The following is a 19987-nucleotide window of genomic DNA, read 5'->3' as shown; positions in this document are numbered from 1 at the left end:
AGACTGGGCACAAAAGTAAAGCTTTAGGACTACCTGGTGTGCACTGGCTCCTCCCCCTATGACCCTCCTCCAAGCCTCAGTTAGGATACTGTGCCCGGACGAGCGTACACAATAAGGAAGGATTTATGAATCCCGGGTAAGACTCATACCAGCCACACCAATCACACCGTACAACTTGTGATCTGAACCCAGTTAACAGCATGATAACAGAGGAGCCTCTGGATAGATGGCTCACAACAATAACCCGATTTAGTTACCAATAACTATGTACAAGTATTGCAGACAATCCGCACTTGGGATGGGCGCCCAGCATCCACTACGGACTACGAGAAATAGAATTATCGGTAAGTAAATTCTTATTTTCTCTGACGTCCTAGTGGATGCTGGGAACTCCGTAAGGACCATGGGGATTATACCAAAGCTCCCAAACGGGCGGGAGAGTGCGGATGACTCTGCAGCACCGAATGAGAGAACTCCAGGTCCTCCTCAGCCAGGGTATCAAATTTGTAGAATTTAGCAAACGTGTTTTCCCCTGACCAAGTAGCTGCTCGGCAAAGTTGTAAAGCCGAGACCCCTCGGGCAGCCGCCCAAGATGAGCCCACCTTCCTTGTGGAATGGGCTTTTACAGATTTTGGCTGTGGCAGGCCTGCCACAGAATGTGCAAGCTGAATTGTATTACAAATCCAACGAGCAATAGTCTGCTTAGAAGCAGGAGCACCCAGCTTGTTGGGTGCATACAGGATAAACAGCGAGTCAGATTTTCTGACTCCAGCCGTCCTGGAAACATATATTTTCAAGGCCCTGACTACGTCCAACAACTTGGAGTCCTCCAAGTCACTAGTAGCCGCAGGTACCACAATAGGTTGGTTCAGATGAAACCACCTTAGGGAGAAAATGAGGACGAGTCCTCAATTCCGCCCTGTCTGAATGGAAGATCAGATGAGGGCTTTTACAGGATAAAGCCCGCCAATTCTGACACGCGCCTGGCCGAGGCCAGGGCCAACAACATGACCACTTTCCATGTGAGATATTCTAACTCCACAGATTCAAGTGGTTCAAACCAATGTGACTTTAGGAACCCCAAAACTACATTGAGATCCCAAAGTGCCACTGGAGGCACAAAAGGAGGCTGTATATGCAGTACCCCTTTTACAAACGTCTGAACTTCAGGAACTGAAGCTAGTTCTTTCTGGAAGAAAATTGACAGGGCCGAAATTTGAACCTTAATGGACCCCAATTTTAGGCCCATAGACACTCCTGTTTACAGGAAATGCAGGAATCGACCTAGTTGAAATTCCTCCATCGGGGCCTTACTGGCCTCGCACCACGCAACATATTTTCGCCAAATGCGGTGATAATGCTTTGCGGTTACATCCTTCCTGGCTTGATCAGGGTAGGGATGACTTCATCCGGAATGCCTTTTTCCTTCAGGATCCGGCGTTCAACCGCCCTACCGTCAAACGCAGCCGCGGTAAGTCTTGGAATAGACAGGGTCCTTGCTGGAGCAGGTCCCTTCTTAGAGGTAGAGGCCACGGGTCCTCCGTGAGCATCTCTTGAAGTTCCGGGTACCAAGTCCTTCTTGGCCAATCCGGAGCCACGAGTATAGTTCTTACTCCACTCCGTCTTATAATTCTCAGTACTTTTGGTATGAGAGGAAGAGGAGGGAACACATACACTGACTGGTACACCCACGGTGTTACCAGAGCGTCCACAGCTATTGCCTGAGGGTCCCTTGACCTGGCGCAATACCTGTCCAATTTTTTGTTTAGGCGGGACGCCATCATGTCCACCTTTGGTTTTTCCCAACGGTTTACAATCATGTGGAAGACTTCTGGGTGAAGTCCCCACTCTCCCGGGTGGAGGTCGCGCCTGCTGAGGAAGTCTGCTTCCCAGTTGTCCACTCCCGGAATGAACACTGCTGACAATGCAATCACATGATTTTCCGCCCAGCGAAAAATCCTTGCAGCTTCTGCCATTGCCCTCCTGCTTCTTGTGCCGCCCTGTCTGTTTACGTGGGCGACTGCCGTGATGTTGTCCGACTGGATCAGCACCGGCTGACCTTGAAGCAGAGGTCTTGCTTGGCTTAGGGCATTGTAAATGGCCCTTAGTTCCAAAATATTTATGTGAAGTGATGTCTCCAGGCTTGACCACAAGCCCTGGAAATTTCTTCCCTGTGTGACTGCTCCCCAGCCTCGCAGGCTGGCATCCGTGGTCACCAGGACCCAGTCCTGAATGCCAAATCTGCGGCCCTCTAGAAGATGAGCACTCTGCAACCACCACAGGAGAGACACCCTTGTCTTTGGTGACAGGGTTATCCGCTGATGCATCTGAAGATGCGATCCGGACCATTTGTCCAGCAGTTCCCACTGGAAAGTTCTTGCGTGGAATCTGCCGAATGGAATTGCTTCGTAGGAAGCCACCATTTTTCCCAGGACCCTTGTGCACTGATGCACGGACACTTGGCCTGGTTTTAGGAGGTTTCTGACTAGTTCGGATAACTCCCTGGCTTTCTCCTCCGGGAGAAACACCTTTTTCTGGACTGTGTCCAGGATCATCCCTAGGAATAGAAGACGTGTCGTCGGGATCAGCTGCGATTTTGGAATATTGAGAATCCAACCGTGCTGCCGCAACACTACTTGAGATAGTGCTACCCCGACTACCAACTGTTCCCTGGATCTTGCCCTTATCAGGAGATCGTCCAAGTAAGGGATAACTAAAACTCCCTTCCTTCGAAGGAGTATCATCATTTCGGCCATTACTTTGGTAAAGACCCAGGGTGCCGTGGACAAACCAAACGGCAGCGTCTGAAACTGATAGTGACAGTTCTGTACCACAAACCTGAGGTACCCTTGGTGAGAAGGGTAAATTGGGACATGGAGATAAGCATCCTTGATGTCCAGAGACACCATATAATCCCCTTCTTCCAGGTTCGCAATCACCGCTCTGAGTGACTCCATCTTGAATTTGAACCTTTGTATGTAAGTGTTCAAGGATTTCAGATTTAAAATAAGTCTCACCGAGCCGTCCGGCTTCGGTACCACAAACAGCGTGGAATAATACCCCTTTCCCTGTTGTAGGAGGGGTACCTTGATTATCACCTGCTGGGAATACAGCTTGTGAATGGCTTCTGCTGCAGCCTTTTTCCTCTCCCTCTGCCATGGGGCAGAAATGAGGAGTCTTTTGCCCGCTTGCCCTTATGGGGCCTAAAGGACTGCGCCTGATAATACGGCGTCTTCTTATGTTGAGAGGCTACCTGGGGTAAAAATGTGGATTTCCCAACCGTTGCCGTGGCCACCAGGTCTGTTAGACCTACCCCAAATAACTCCTCCCTTTTATAAGGCAATACTTCCATATGCCTTTTGGAATCAGCATCACCTGACCACTGTCTTGTCCATAACCCTCTTCTGGCAGAAATGGACAGCGCACTTACTCTTGATGCCAGTCGGCAAATATCCCTCTGTGCATCACGCGTATATAGAAATGCATCTTTTAAATGCTCTATAGTCAGTAATATACTGTCCCTATCTAGGGTATCAATATTTTCAGTCAGGGAATCCGACCAAGCCACCCCAGCACTGCACATCCAGGCTGAGGCGATTGCTGGTCGCAGTATCACACCCGTGTGAGTGTATATACATTTTTAGGATATTTTCCTGCTTTCTGTCAGCAGGTTCCTTAAGGGCGGCCGTATCCAGGGACGGTAGTGCCACCTGTTTAGACAAGCGTGTGAGCGCTTTATCCACCCTAGGGGGTGTTTCCCAACATGCCCTATCCTCTGGCGGGAAGGGGTATGATGCTAATAACTTTTTAGGAATTAACAGTTTTTATCGGGGGAAACCCACGCATCATCACACACTTCATTTAATTCCTCAGATGCAGAAAAAACTACCGGCAGTTTTTTCTCACCCAACATAATACCCTTTTTAGTGGTACTGGTATTATCAGAAATATGTAAAACATTTTCCATAGCCTCAATCATGTAACGTGTGGCCCTACTGGAAGTCACATTCGTCTCTTAATCGTCGACACTGGAGTCAGTATCCGTGTCGGCGTCTGTATCTGCCATCTGAGGTAACGGGCGTTTTAGAGCCCCTGATGGCTTTTGAGACACCTGGACAGGCACAGGCTGAGTAGCCGGCTGTCTCATGTCATCAATCTTTTGTAAAGAGCTGACACTGTCACGTAATTCCTTCCATAAGCTCAGCCACTCAGGTGTCGACTCCCTAGGGGGTGACATCTCCATTACAGGCAATTGCTCCGCCTCCACACCATTTTCCTCCTCATACATGTCGACACAATCGTACCGACACACAGCACACACACAGGGAATGCTCTGATAGAGGACAGGACCCCACTAGCCAGAGCGCTATATATATATACAGGGATAACCTTATAGAAGTGTTTTTCCCCTTATAGCTGCTGTTTTATTAATACTGCGCCTAATTAGTGCCCCCCTCTCTTTTTTAACCCTTTCTGTAGTGTAGTAACTGCAGGGGAGAGCCAGGGAGCTTCCCTCCAACGGAGCTGTGAGAGAAAATGGCGCCAGTGTGCTGAGGAGATAGGCTCCGCCCCTTTTTCGCGGACTTTTCTCCCGCATTTTTATGGATTCTGGCAGGGGTTAAAATACATCCATATAGCCCTGGGGGTTATATGTGATGTATGTTTGCCAGCCAAGGTGTTTTTATTGCTGCTCAGGGCGCCCCCCCCCCCAGCGCCCTGCACCCTCAGTGACTGCAGTGTGAGGTGTGTATGAGGAGCAATGGCGCACAGCTGCAGTGCTGTGCGCTACCTTGGTGAAGACTGATGTCTTCTGCCGCCGATTTTCCGGACCTCTTCTTGCTTCTGGCTCTGTAAGGGGGCCGGCGGCGCGGCTCTGGGACCGGACTGGACTCAGAGGCTGGGCCTGTGTTCGGTCCCTCTGGAGCTAATGGTGTCCAGTAGCCAAGAAGCCCAAGCTGGCTGCAAGCAGGCAGGTTCGCTTCTTCTCCCCTTAGTCCCTCGATGCAGTGAGCCTGTTGCCAGCAGGTCTCACTGAAAATAAAAAAACTAAAACTAAACTTTCACTAAGAAGCTCAGGAGAGCCCCTAGTGTGCACCCTTCTCGGCCGGGCACAAAAATCTAACTGAGGCTTGGAGGAGGGTCATAGGGGGAGGAGCCAGTGCACACCAGGTAGTCCTAAAGCTTTACTTTTGTGCCCAGTCTCCTGCGGAGCCGCTATTCCCCATGGTCCTTACGGAGTTCCCAGCATCCACTAGGACGTCAGAGAAATAATGATTTAGTTCAATCAAAATGGCTGGTATAATGTATGCTGTGGCTGAGGTCAGTTTTAGCACTGCCTGAGCGTGGGCGGCTGCATGAGGTAACGGTAGGGTGTGATGCTGCCATCTCTCCTCCTTACAGGTAGCAGGTCACATTGGACAAACATCTACCCTAGACTCTGTATAAGTGGAGCTAAAAGAGAATATTTCTAATCAACAGAGTCCTTCTCCTCTGGACACCTAATACGGTCAATTAAAGGCAGATCTGCAAATCCGCTCTGTCAGTCCCTCCATTGGTTACCGGTATTCTACCGTATTAAATATAAAATACTTTTACTCACATACAAGGCTATTAACCAAACTGCACCAACATACATCTCTTGACTCATCTCAAAATATCTCCCTACCCGACCTCTCCGCTCTGCACAAGATCTACGTCTCTCATCCACACGCATTACTTGTTCACACTCAAAATTACAGGACTTTATCCGGGCTTCACCCACTCTGTGGAATGCCCTCCTACGCACAGTAAGACTCGCCTCTAGTCTACAAACCTTTAAATGTTCCCTGAAAACTCACCTCTTCAGACAAGCATACCAAATTCCAGACACACACACACACATAACCTTCAGTGCTTCCCTATCTAATTACATCCTCTGTAGAGTATTCATAACATCACATATCTTGTCTTTCTTTAGTCTCACACCCTCCTGACACTTGGATAACTTTGTGGGGTATCATCATACAACCCATTAAGAACCTAGCAATCTGGTGGACCATTATGCAATAGGTAGCATCTATCCTTGTGTATCTATGCCTATTTCCCTATAGATTGTAAGCTTGCGAGCAGGGCCTTCCTACCTCTGTCTGTCTGTTTTTACCCAGTTTTGTTCTATTACTGTTGTTCTAATTGTAAAGCGCAACGGAATATGCTGCGCTATATAAGAAACTGTTAATAAATAAATAAGATCCATTCTGACATGCATTCGTCAGAATGGAGCCGACAAGCCCTATTCAATGAGCGGCCAAATCCGACTGTCTGATTTGGCCATTCCCGGTGTCCCGCCCTGCTGCTGCTGTCAGCGGCGGCTGGGGGGAGCTTCCGGGAGTGAGACACCCTGCTCAATCCGACTTTTTTTTAAATCGGATTGACTGTCTGAAACGGGACCAAAACCTGTCAGATTTGGTCCCGTTTCCGACAGAAGCACACGGATCGGCGGCTATTCCGTCGATTCACAAGCTTTCCGACAAGTCGAATTCCCCGACTTGTCAGAACAAAAAGCCGGAGATTGAATAGGTCGGAACCCCTTCCGACCTAAAAAAGTCGTAAACTGCCGTCTTTCTGAAAAGAGGGCGGTTTCTACAACAATTGAATATATCTCTAAGGCTGGAATCACACTATCCTATTAACATGAAAACGGGAGGCCACTTAGTACCAGGCCTTCTCTTCAACCTAAGGTCAGCCATGTCCTCATAGAAAATGACAGAGAGGCAGAATACCCATCTATGAGGCTCACGAGCAATAGAAATGGTGATACGAAAACCGGTCTTCCAGTTGAGGAAATTTAACAGATCAAAGGGAGGATGCTGAAAGGCATTTAAACACAAGACCTAGACTCCACAGAACTATGAGAGGCACAAATGGACTGTACCTGCAGTACCCCTGACAAATTCATTGGGGCAGCTGTAGAAAGGACCCTTTTCTCTGAAAGCGTTTAAACTCAAGCTTATTAAAGAGACTCTCTAGTGTCCCAAAAGCGAAGCGTAAGCTCCCAGCACAGGAGATTCTGCGTGGGACTGGTAACCATCATGCAGCCTGCTTCTCGGGTTTCTTGGGAGACAAATTGTCCAAACCTGTCTGCTGAATATCTTGAGGAACAGATGGCTGTCCTTGAAAGTTATGACTCTCTGCTATACCTGAGATACAAAAGGACCAAAACCAGGCACATCTAACTGATGGTGCCAAGCAAAGTCCTCTTAACTAGATTAGGACTGAATAAGTAACCTGAGAAAAGAAATGATTCTAGATTCTCACATTCCACATCTGCTACCCATCACTTAAGCCACAGTCTAGCCCACCTAGACTACTGCCACAGAAATTCTCACCCTGACATGATTAACTTTAAGGGGGTATTCAGAAGTCACGGGGTTTACCCCATGGCTAATTGCTGTGACTGAGCAATCCAATTAGTGGGGATTACCCAGCGCGTTAATCCCTGAAATCAGACTGAACCTCGCAATAAAGTCTGCGTAAAAATTGTAATATCGGGTGTTCGCGAGCTGGAAAAAACAGTTGATTCCACTATTTGATGTGGAATCAGTGGATTTTTGCATCTGTATCCCGATTTTTAGTTGTGGAAAAAGGTTATTTAATTGAAAAGTCTTTCCCCGCACAGCGGGGATGTTAGCTGGCAATTAGCCCATTGAATACCCCCTTTGTCGTCCCGAGAATGTTCTACTAAGAAAAAAAAAAAAAGTCTGCTTCTGGATTGCAAACCCTAGAGAGCTCTACCATCCATTTGTCCATAATAGACCTAAAGGAGGCCCCACTGGTTACAAAAAAATAGACTTATGGAAGACCTGCCACATGTTTAATGGATATGAATGACTGGAACTGGACAGTAATTTTATGTTTTCAGTTATGTCCAGTACAAAGAATGGTTTTCAGGTAGGTATTGGTACAGTTGTATACTGCACGTAGCCTAGGCTGTCTGGATATCTGCAGTTACATAGATTTATACACCCATTATTGATGGTGGCTACTACTATATATAAATAAGTTTTGTGGGGGAACTGAAAAGTAGAAATGTTTATGTTGTGTCTTTTGAACTTCTGCTTGATACTTGTTGTTAACAGAGAGACAGGATCACTGAAGGAGCCAGGGACAGTGTGCATCCATTAATTCGGATCTATTTACTAAGCCTTGGACGGAGATAAAGTCCCAGCCAATCAGCTCCAAACTGCCATGTCATAGGCTGTGTTTGAAAAATGACAGTTAGGAGCCGATTGGCTGGTACTTTATCTCCATCCAAGGCTTAGTAAATAGACCCCCTAATTTGAAAGAATTTTGCTTTCCGTGCATTCCTATGCATTTTAAAGAATTAGTCTTTTATTAAAGAAATGATTTATTTCTTACGTTTTCCAATATAATATCTTGTGTTCAAGTTACATTAGTTCAAGTTGGTGCCCAGGACAGTAGAAATATCCAGTAAAATATCAAATTTTTTCACCGATTGACTTCAGGATTTCAGTTGCCTCCTTGTGAACCTATAATAATAATAATAAAAAAAAAAAAAGCAATAATTAATTTGCAGTAAAGCTACTTAATATAGACATAATACAGCAGGCCATTCTTTATATTACTTGAATCACCACTACTGTGATTAGATTTGTGCATAGGTAACGGTCACATGAAGTGGCAAGGGAAGATGCAAAGAGCCTCATAACCAGCCCCCTCATATTCCTACTGGGTGTAGTATAGTATGCTGGCGGCCGGGCTCCCAGCGACCAGCATACCGGCGCCGGGAGCCCAACCGCCGGCATACCGACAGCGGGGCGAGCGTAAATGAGCCCCTTGCGGGCACGGTGGCGCGCCACGCTATTTTATTCTCCCTCCAGGGGGGTTGTGGACCCCCACGAGGGAGAAAAAGTGTCGGTATGCCGGCTGTCGGGATTCCGGCATCAGTATACTGTGCGCCGGGATCCCGACAGTCGGCATACTGAAGACCACCCTTCCTACTCTGTAGTAATTACAGTACATAGCGAATAGGGAAGACTCAGAATATGGTATTGAGTTCACACAGCAGCTCTTCCATTCTCTTAATGTCTTGTTTTTGTTTGGTTTTATTGAATGGTAAGTGCCTTATTTGTTCCACCAGCAGTCCATAAATACTTATTAGACAATGTAAAAATGATAGTTCTAGACCACAGGTGGGCAACATTCTCTCTTTGCTTCCCAGAAATTACACATTACAAGCTAAAAAAAAAAAAAAAAAAATGGCCAAACTTGGCAAAACTAAGTATACATAGAAATAAGAATGATATTAAACACAATATAAACAGTCACTCATTAAGAAGATGTGGTGCACTGCATTTCTAAGAGTGTAAGAACGTATTGGCGTTACCTCCTTATCTTCCTCTGTGCGTACAGGATAATCCCTCGCTTTGTGCAGCCAGGATAAGGCCAAATCCTTGTTCTTCAGTTTTAAGAAACTTTTCCCCAAGTAAAGAAGATTTTTGCTGTAGAAATTTGGATCAGCTGTCATAAAGGGAAACAAATGGCCTTGTATCAGATTCTTTTATAACCACAATACAGATCTTATTATGCAACGGAGCAGACATTGTAACATTACTGTTCCCTACGGTCTGTAGTGCTGAAGCAGTGCTGGTGTTAGGACGGACGCTGTTCTAGTGGTGTTACAGACAGAAGTAGCTGATAAGCTGAATACAAATTGTAAAATCTTGGTTTTGGTGCATGGGAAGACAGTGTCTACAAGATTTATAATACAGCCAACTACAAAAGCTCTGTGCGATAAATATACTGAGAAAACTTTGCACTCAACAAGCATTTTCTTTTTTACACCAAGTGCTTTTGCCAAATGTCTGCACTCGCTTGTAAATACATTCAGTGACGTGACGCACTACTGGTACCAGGGACACATTACATGGTTACACTGTTGTTCATTGTGAATTGCTATATCTACAGGGTAAGAGCCATAAACGGAATAGACCTGGCCCATAAAAGCTACTCACAGTTGATGTATCGCATATAGAGGCGTGTTAGACTAGCATTTCTCATATCCAATACTCAGGACCTACTAATAGTGCAGATTTTCCCTTATCTTCTCCATGGAACACAAGTGTGTTAATTCCAAAATTACCATAGCCGGTACTAATTACTTCATTTAGTATTATCTAAGGAGATCTGGAAACCATGCAGTGCTTAGTGGGACCAGATTTTAGAGACCCTACATCTGACACCACATCTCTCAGTTTGCATAGGAGCCTCACACATTATCAGTACTCATGGATGAAGGGCACCGATCCTTCTGTAATTCAGCCTGTGGCTGGTCACTTGCCTCATGACGTCATCTCCTATCTCCTCTAACACACAGACAGGTAACTGAAACACTCTGTGTTGCTGTAAGTATACTGCTGGTATGACTGATCAAAACATACCCTGACCCTATCACACACCAACAAAGAAATTAGAACTTTAAGACCTGGGCAGGAAATGTTTAGGATTCCTTTCCACATATACAGTAAGTGTTGTCTGACTTCATGTAAGTATAGTACAGCTGAAGAGAGCTGTAGGCAGTAATTCAGTAATTGATATATGAGAACACTTGAAGCGGTCCCTGGTGATACAGGGACATTCTGTCATCAGTGTTCTCAAGTCTAAACACAGTACAGTAGCTGCTTCAGGTGATAGAAGTAAAATTCCCCAGCAGGGCCGGCTTGTACAAGGATGACCAGTGCAGAGATAGATCACAGACCTGTCTGAATATGGACGTATGGTCCAGGTCTGGAGTGCTATAACACCTCACATTGTGGGAATACTACAACTATACCGTTTATTAATGTTTGGTCTGGGAAAAATTGTCATGGAGCTATTAGATCATTTATCTGCAGTCCCCTCTCTGTCTCTATGATTGCTGTAGTGTAGGGCAGAGGTTCCCAAACGCTGTCCTCAAGGTATGCTAACAGTCCAGGTTTTAAAGATATCCATGGCTGAGCACAAATGGTTAAATCAAATTGATTAAAGTCCTAATTCAGTCACCTGTGCCCAAGATTGGCTATCCTTAAAACCTGGACCATTAAGATGCCCTGAGGACCGCATTTGGGAACCTCTGGTGTAGCGTATTACAGTAACTATCAAAAGGAAACATTTTTTTAAAGAGGGTAGTGCCCCCACGTCACTGGTTGCCAGGATGGGGTAGATTGGCCACCTTTAGTGTCTAGCTGCATTAATATTTCTACAGTGTTGGCTGTTATCTGGTAACTGTCACCTGATCACACTAATGAGTCACATTGTTTGAAAGAGATTCCCCACTTTTAAATGAGGGTGCCATTGAGTTTATGGAAGCCAGGATGGATAAGATTCTTGCTCTTATATATGTAATGATTTCTGTCGTTATTGCATCATGGCCCTCATTCCGAGTTGTTCGCTCGGTATTTTTCATCGCATCGCAGTGAAAATCCGCTTAGTACGCATGCGCAATGTTCGCACTGCGACTGCGCCAAGTAACTTTACTATGAAGAAAGTAATTTTACTCACGGCTTTTTCATCGCTCCGGCGATCGTAATGTGATTGACAGGAAATGGGTGTTACTGGGCGGAAACACGGCGTTTCAGGGGCGTGTGGCTGAAAACGCTACCGTTTCCGGAAAAAACGCAGGAGTGGCCGGGGAAACGGTGGGAGTGCCTGGGCGAACGCTGGGTGTGTTTGTGACGTCAACCAGGAACGACAAGCACTGAAATGATCGCACAGGCAGAGTAAGTCTGAAGCTACTCTGAAACTGCTAAGTAGTTAGTAATCGCAATATTGCGAATACATCGGTCGCAATTTTAAGAAGCTAAGATTCACTCCCAGTAGGCGGCGGCTTAGCGTGTGTAACTCTGCTAAATTCGCCTTGCGACCGATCAACTCGGAATGAGGGCCCATGATCACTGTCATCAGACAAGAACTTCTAAGGGACACAGGGTGGTCATTCCGAGTTGATCGCTCGCTAGCTATTTTTGACAGTGCTGCGATCAGATAGTCGCCGCCTATAGGGGAGTGTATTTTTGCTTTGCTAGCATGCGATCGCTTCAGCCTGTTCTTATCCGGAATTGACGTCAGGCACCCGCCCTGCAAACACTTGGACACGCCTGCGTTTTTCCAAACACTCCCTGCAAACAATCAGTTGCCACCCCCAAACGCCCCCTTCCTGTCAATCTCCTTGCGATCGGCTATGCGAATGGATTCTTCATTAAATCCATCGCTCAGCAATGATCCGCTTTGTACCCGTACGACATGCCTGCGCAGTAGTGACCTGAACGCAGCACAGCGAAAAATCCTAGTGTGCGATCAGGTTGGAATGAACCCCACAGAGTATGAAAGAGTTATAGGTGCCGGGATGCGGTAGATACGACACTTAATGGACTCCTTATTCCCCGGCTCTAATTAATTTTCTGTGTGTAGTGACTGGGAGAAGACCGGGCTTGAGGCTATCATTGAACATTTGTTAATTACCTTCCTCAGCTTGTTCAAAATATATTAAAGCCTGAAAGAAAAAGAAAAAAATAAATAAGATTTTAAACCTACCGGTAAATCTTTTTCTCCTAGTCCGTAGAGGATGCTGGGGACTCCGTAAGGACCATGTGGTATAGACAGACTTCGCAGGAGACATGGGCACTATAAATAACTTTAGATGGGTGTACACTGGCTCCTCCCTCTATGCCCCTCCTCCAGACCTCAGCTAGAGAACTGTGCCCAGAGGAGACGGGCAGCACGAGGAAAGGATTTTTGTTAATCTAAGGGCAAGATTTATACCAGCCCACACCATCCACATATAACCTGGAATATACGCAACCAGTCAACAGTATGAACAAAAACAGCATCAGCCAAAGGACTGATCTTAACTGTAACATAACCCTTATGTAAGCAATAACTATATACAAGCCTTGCAGAAATATGTCCGCACTGGGACGGGCACCCAGCATCCTCTACGGACTAGGAGAAAAATATTTACCGGTAGGTTTAAAATCTAATTTTCTCTTACGTCCTAGAGGATGCTGGGGACTCCGCAAGAACCATGGGGATTATACCAAAGCTCCAGACCGGGCGGGAGAGTGCGGATGACTTTGCAGCACCGATTGAGCAAACATGAGGTCCTCATCAGCCAGGCTATCAAACTTCTAGAATTTTGCAAAAGTGTTTGAACCCGACCAAGTCGCCGCTCGGCAAAGCTGTAATACCGAGACGTCTCGGGCAGCCGCCCAAGAAGAGCCCACCTTCCTAGTGGAATGGACCTTTACCGAATTTAGTAACGGCAATCCAGCCGTAGAATGAGCCTGCTGAATCGTGTTACAGATCCAGCGAGCAATGGTCTGCTTAGAAGCAGGAGCGCCAACCTTGTTGGCTGCATACAGGATAAATAGTGCCTCTGTTTTCCTAAACCGAGCCGTCCTGGCTACATAAATTTTTAAGGCCCTGACTACATCAAGGGACTTGGAATCCTCCAAGTCATCTGTAGCCACAGGTACCACAATAGGTTGGTTCATATGAAACGACAAAACCACTTTAGGCAAAAATTGAGGACGAGTCCTTAATTCCGCTCTATCCACATGGAAAATCAGATAGGGGCTTTTGTGAGACAAAGCCGCCAATTCGGACACCCGCCTTGCAGATGCCAAGGCCAACAACATGACCACCTTCCAAGTGAGAAATTTTAATTCAACCTTTTGAAGAGGTTCAAACCAGTGAGATTTTAGGAAATGTAACACCACGTTAAGGTCCCATGGTGCCACTGGAGGCACAAAAGGAGGCTGTATGTGCAGCACTCCCTTTACAAAAGTCTGGACTTCTGGGAGAGAAGCCAATTCCTTCTGAAAGAAAATTGATAGGGCCGAAATCTGTACCTTAATGGAGCCTAATTTTAGGCCCATATCCACTCCCGTCTGTAGAAAGTGGAGAAAACGGCCCAGATGGAATTCCTCAGTAGGAGCATTCTTGGCTTCACACCAAGATGCATACTTTCTCCAGATACGGTGATTATGTTTTGCCGTCACCTCCTTCCTAGCCTTTATCAGAGTATGGATGACTTCTTCTGGAATGCATTTCCCAGCTAGGATTCGGTGTTCAACCGTCATGCCGTCAAACGTAACCGCGGTAAGTCTTGGAACACGCAGGGCCCCTGTTGCAACAGGTCCTCTCTGAGAGGAAGAGGCCACGGATCTTCTGTGAGCATTTCCTGAAGATCTGAATACCAGGCCCTTCGAGGCCAATCTGGAACAATGAGTATTGTCCGCACGCTTTTTCGTCTTATGATTCTCAATATCTTTGAGATGAGTGGAAGAGGAGGGAACACATAGACCGACTGAAACACCCACGGTGTCACCAGGGCGTCTACTGCTACTGCCTGAGGGTCCCTTGACCTGGCACAATACCTCCGAAGCTTCTTGTTGAGGCGTGACGCCATCATGTCTATTTGAGGAAGTCCCCAACGACTTGTTGTCTCTGCAAAAACTTCTTGATGAAGTCCCCACTCTCCTGGATGGAGATCGTGTCTGCTGAGGAAGTCTGCTTCCCAGTTGTCCACTCCCGGAATGAAGACTGCTGCCAAAGCGCTTATGTGATATTCCGCCCAGCGAAGAATCCTGGTGGCTTCTGCCATTGCCGCTCTGCTCCTTGTCCCGCCTTGGCGGTTTACATGAGCCACGGCTGTGACGTTGTCTGATTGAATCAGAACCGGTAGGTCGCGAAGAAGATTCTCCGCTTGACGTAGGCCGTTGTATATGGCCCTCAATTCCAGTACGTTGATGTGTAGACAAGTCTCCTGGCTTGACCATAGTCCCTGAAAGTTTCTTCCTTGTTTGACTGCTCCCCATCCTCGGAGGCTCGCATCCGTGGTCACCAAAACCCAGTCTTGAATACCGAATCTGCGACCCTCGAGAAGGTGAGCACTCTGCAGCCACCACAGGAGAGACACCCTGGCCCTGGGGGACAGGCTTATTTTCTGATGAATTTGAAGATGGGACCCGGACCACTTGTCCAGAAGGTCCCACTGAAACGTCCTCACCGAAGGGGATGGCCTCGTAGGTTGCCACCATTTTTCCCAGTACTCGAGTGCATTGATGGACTGACACTCTTTTCGGTTTTAACAGGTCTCTGACCATGTTCTGGAGTTCCTGGGCTTTTTCCATTGGGAGAAAAACCCTCTCTTGTTCCATGTCCAGAATCATGCCTAAGAAAGATAGCCGAGTTGTTGGAACCAACTGTGACTTTGGTAGATTCAGAATCCAGCCATGTTGCTGCAGCACTCTCAGGGAGAGCGCCACGCTTTTCAGCAACTGATCTCTCGATCTCGCTTTTAGCAGGAGATCATCCAAGTACGGGATAATTGTGACTCCCTGCCCGCGCAGGAGCACCATCATTTCCGCCATTACCTTGGTGAAAATCCTCAGGGCTGTGGAAAGCTCAAACGGCAACGTCTGAAACTGGTAATGACAGTCCGGTACAGCGAATCTCAGGTACGCCTGATGAGGGGGATATATGGGGACATGAAGGTATGCGTCCTTTATGTCCAGTGACACCATAAAATCCCCCCCTTCCAGGCTGGAGATAACTGCCCGGAGCGATTCCATCTTGAATTTGAACTTTTTCAAGTACAGGTTTAGGGATTTTAAATTTAGAATGGGTCTGACCGAGCCATCCGGCTTTGGCACCACAAATAGGGTTGAATAGTACCCCTTCCCCTGTTGAACTAGGGGAACCTCGACAACCACTTGTTGTTGACACAGTTTTTGAATTGCAGCTAAAACTATCTCCCTTTCTGGGGAAGAAGCTGGTAAAGCCGATTTGAAAAACCGGCGAGGAGGCACGTCTTTGAATTCCAGCTTGTAACCTTGGGATACAATTTCCATTGCCCAAGGATCCACGTCTGACTGAACCCAGACGTGGCTGAAGAGTCGAAGACATGCCCCCACCTGCGCGGACTCCCTCAGAGGAGCCCCAGCGTAATGCGGTGGATTTAGTAGAAGCCGGGGAGGACTTCTGCTCCTGGGAACTAGCCGTAGCAGGCTGTCTTTTCCCTCTACCCTTACCTCTGGCGAAGAAGGAAGAGCCCCGACCTCTTCTGGACTTATGCGACCGAAAGGACTGCATCTGATATTGCGGCGTTTTCTTTTGCTGTGGGGAAACATAAGTTAAAAAGGTAGATTTACCCGCGGTAGCTGTGGAAACCAGGTCCGCGAGACCTTCTCCAAATAAATCCTGACCTTTGTAAGGCAAAACTTCCATATGCCTCTTTGAGTCGGCATCACCCGTCAATTGGCGGGTCCACAGGGCACGCCTAGCAGCAATCGCCATGGCGTTGGCTCTCGAACCTAGCAGACCAACATCTCTGAGCATCTCTCATATATAAGACTGCGTCTTTAATGTGACCTAAGGTCAATAAAATGGTATCCCTATCCAGGGTATCAATGTCAGCTGACAAAGTATCCGTCCAAGCCGCTACAGCGCTACAAACCCAAGCCGACGCTATTGCCGGTCTGAGCAAGGCACCCGTATGTGTATAAATTGATTTTAAGGTAGTTATCTGTCTGCTATCAGCAGGATCCTTGACGGCTGCCGTGTCTGGAGACGGTAGAGCCACCTTTTTGGATAAGCGCGTTAACGCCTTGTCCACCCTGGGTAAGGATTCCCACCGTAAACTGTCCTGTGCAGGGAAAGGATACGCCATTTGAATTCTCTTGGGAATCTGCAGTTTCTTGTCTGGAGTTTCCCAAGCTTTTTCAAATAACGCGTTCAGCTCATGAGATGGGGGAAAGATTACCTTAGGTTTCTTTTCCTTAAACATGTGTACCCTCTTGTCAGGGACAGAGGGGTCATCTGTGATATGTAAAACATCCTTTATTGCAATAATCATATAATGAATACTTTTGGCCACCCCTGGGTGTAACCTCGCATCATCGTAGTCGACACTGGAGTCAGAATCCGTGTCGGTATCAGTGTCTGCTACTTGGGACAGGGGACGTTTCTGAGACCCTGAAGGGCCCTGGACTCTGCTTTGTCCAAACTCTGATGTAATAAAGACACATTTGCATTTAAAACATTCAACATATCCAACCAATCAGGTGTCGGCGTTGCCGACGGAGACACCACAATCATTTGCTCCACCTCCTCCTTAGAGGAGCCTTCCGCTTCAGACATGCCGACACACTCAGGGATATATCTATATGGAGACCGTTCCCCAATAAGGCCCTTTGGAGACAGAGAGAGAGTATGCCAGCACACACCCAGCGCCACCTGACACTGGAAACCAATTCCCAGTTAAAACAGCGCTTTTATATAAATATATATGTATATACACTCACTGCGCCAATTAAATGTGCCCCCCACCCCTCTTTTCTGCCCTCTGTCACCGTGTTCAGCAGGGGAGAGTCCGCGGAGCCAGCTTCTCTGCAGCATGCTGTGGAGAAAATGGCGCTGGTTAGTGCTGGAGGATCAAGCCCTGCCCCCCTCAGTGGCAGGCTTCGGTCCCGCTTAAATTTCCAAAACTGGCGGGGGATTATTTAATATACTGCCTCCGCAGTATGTGTGTGTGTGTATATATATATATATATATATATATATATATAAATATGTATAAGCCAGTCCCTAGAGGTTTATTATTGCTGCCCAGGGCGCCCTGCACCCTTCAGTGCCCGCTGTATGTGTGTGTGGGAGCAATGGCGCGCAGCGTTACCTCAGGGAAGATCTGAAGTCTTCTGCCTTCTTATACTCATCCGGCTTCTATTTTCCTGCTCTGTGAGGAGGACTGCGGCGCGGCTCCGGGATGAACGGCGAGGGCGAGACCTGCGTTCCGACCCTCTGGAGCTAATGGTGTCCAGTAGCCTAAGAAGCAGAGCCTATCAGTTAAGTAGGTCTGCTTCTCTTCCCTCAGTCCCACGATGCAGGGAGCCTGTTGCCAGCAGTGCTCCCTGAAAATAAAAGACCTAACAAAAGTCTTTTTCAGAGAAACTCAGGAGAGCTCCCCTGTAGTGCACCCAGTCTCCTCTGGGCACAGGATCTAACTGAGGTCTGGAGGAGGGGCATAGAGGGAGGATCCAGTGCACACCCATCTAACGTTTTTTATAGTGCCCATGTCTCCTGCGGAGCCCGTCTATACCCTATGGTCCTTACGGAGTCCCCAGCATCCTCTAGGACGTAAGAGAAAAGTTGTTACTACCTAGTAGCTCCAGCACATCCTGGTATACTGCAGACACCGGATTCTACCATTACAAATCACATCCTTTCACACTGCTTATAACAGCTGCTGAAAGGTTTCTTACATATGATGTAGACCACTTTACACAGCCTCTTTTATGGGCCGGAAGAGCAAAGAACTCATGAGAAGAGTTTGTACCAGCACCCCAAGTCCTGGTCGAGTTCTGCCTCCTGCAGTCACTAGATGCTCAGAGGACAACCTCATACCAAAAAGAAAAAAACTAAAAAAGCGCTGACAAACTGATCAATACTAATAGTCAATTACCTTTATTAAAATATGTAAAATACATGAAAAGACTGTCCCTAGACCACCTTTATTAGCTTTATTGATAAAGTGATCCTGATAAATCCCTATCGTTATATAAACAAACAAATAAACCCCACTCACAACACTAATTAGTGTATTTTGTAGCAGAAAAGAAATATATAATAGACATATGCAGCAATATTAGTACACTCAATACAGCAAGATGTTTAAATTAGCAACAAAATAGATGGATAATCCTTATAGTGATAACTGTTGCAATATTTGTTTTCTGCAGCACAAATAGTTACAAGTTCACAGGGTTATCTCCAAATAGTGTAACAAAAGTTCCAATGGCTAGTTGTTGATTTGCCAAGCAGATGGAATTAATATGCATGCAAAGTTGAGCTGTATTGCACAGTTGTAACTAATAATCTCTATTAGGCATTGCCATGCTTTAAATATCAGTTTGTTTTTACCGCGACCTCCCTCTAATAGACGGGTTCCAGTCCACTCCCCGCTCTGGTGCTCCACGACCTTGTATCAAGCCTTATCCGGAGTTGTAGACGGTCCCAAAAGCAATAGAGGGTACAGCACGGTACAGAGACAAAAGACCAGTGCGGGTCTCGGGTCACAGTCAGTATGAGACGCGTTTCCCCGCCTTAGAGCAATTCAGCATCGGCGGCTTCATCAGATGAATTGGGGGGGGGGGAGTCAGACTTGATCGTCTGACATGCAGGGGGACGGACAGGACTGGGCTAGTCCGCCCCACATGTCAGCCCGTACCTGGCAGGTGGCTATCCGCCAAGTCCTGGGTCGCAGCAGCCCGCCCCAGCAACAGTCTGGGCACGCCTAACCCGAACGGCATTCTAACGCCGTTTGCACGCCACGCAACCGCCTCTGCCTGTCAATCAGGCAGAGGCGATCACACCCATGAGATGCTTTCGCATCCTACTGGGTACATACGCGCAGTGAGCGCGCATTAGAAATAGGGCATCAGGTTACGATCGCTGCAGCAATCAGGTCTGAATTAGTCCCCTTGATTGGTAACAAAAGAGTCTCAGATGGAAGGATTAATATTACTGTATCCACATAGAAAATCCAGTAAATAGACTGGTGAAGTACTAAGGGGTGTACAGATGTATCTCCCAGACGACCAGCCTCAATCCGCCATGCAGTGCGAGATGCCTAGCGTGAAAGTGAGCCATCAGGTCCTGGGCAATTCTGCCAACGTCTGCCATCTTTTTTTTTTTTTTTAATATGTCCTAGTTGCAACGCAATGAGGAGACTGTGCTGATTAATGTGATATATATATACTGTGTGTGACTGAGTCAGTATACGGAGCAGAACCTGTATTGGAAAAAAGCTGCGGCTGCTACTTTGCAGTCAGAGACTCAGTCGCACACAGATATACAAGTGTCATATGACAAATTAATCAGCACAGTCTCCCCGTGCATCCTAGTCGCATTGTGTTGCGACTAAGACACCCAGCGCTAGAAGATTATGACGCAACCT

At 47.0% G+C, this 19987-nt stretch overlaps 1 protein-coding gene across 2 annotated transcripts in view; it reads right to left on the bottom strand.

Moving 5' to 3' along the window:
• Window positions 1-8345: 8345 nt before the first annotated feature.
• LOC134928369 (regulator of microtubule dynamics protein 1-like) overlaps window positions 8346-19987 on the bottom strand; it is a 70767-nt gene continuing 59125 nt past the window's right edge. Inside the window, exons 8-10 of one of the 2 annotated variants that reach the window (XM_063924038.1) lie at window positions 12493-12523; window positions 9383-9516; window positions 8346-8525 (exon numbers count right to left, since the gene is read on the bottom strand). In XM_063924038.1, the coding sequence (XP_063780108.1) occupies window positions 8475-8525; window positions 9383-9516; window positions 12493-12523 (216 nt within the window). In that variant the 3' untranslated portion in view covers window positions 8346-8474. Of the gene's footprint in view, window positions 8526-9382; window positions 9517-12492; window positions 12524-19987 lie in introns of those variants that run through there. The other variant, XM_063924039.1, reaches the window with a different exon arrangement.

Source organism: Pseudophryne corroboree, chromosome 5 (genome assembly GCF_028390025.1).
Source record: "Pseudophryne corroboree isolate aPseCor3 chromosome 5, aPseCor3.hap2, whole genome shotgun sequence".
Lineage (NCBI taxonomy): Eukaryota > Metazoa > Chordata > Amphibia > Anura > Myobatrachidae > Pseudophryne > Pseudophryne corroboree.
Note: the sequence above shows the minus strand (reverse complement) of the source record. Positions and strands in the feature narration are given on the sequence as shown.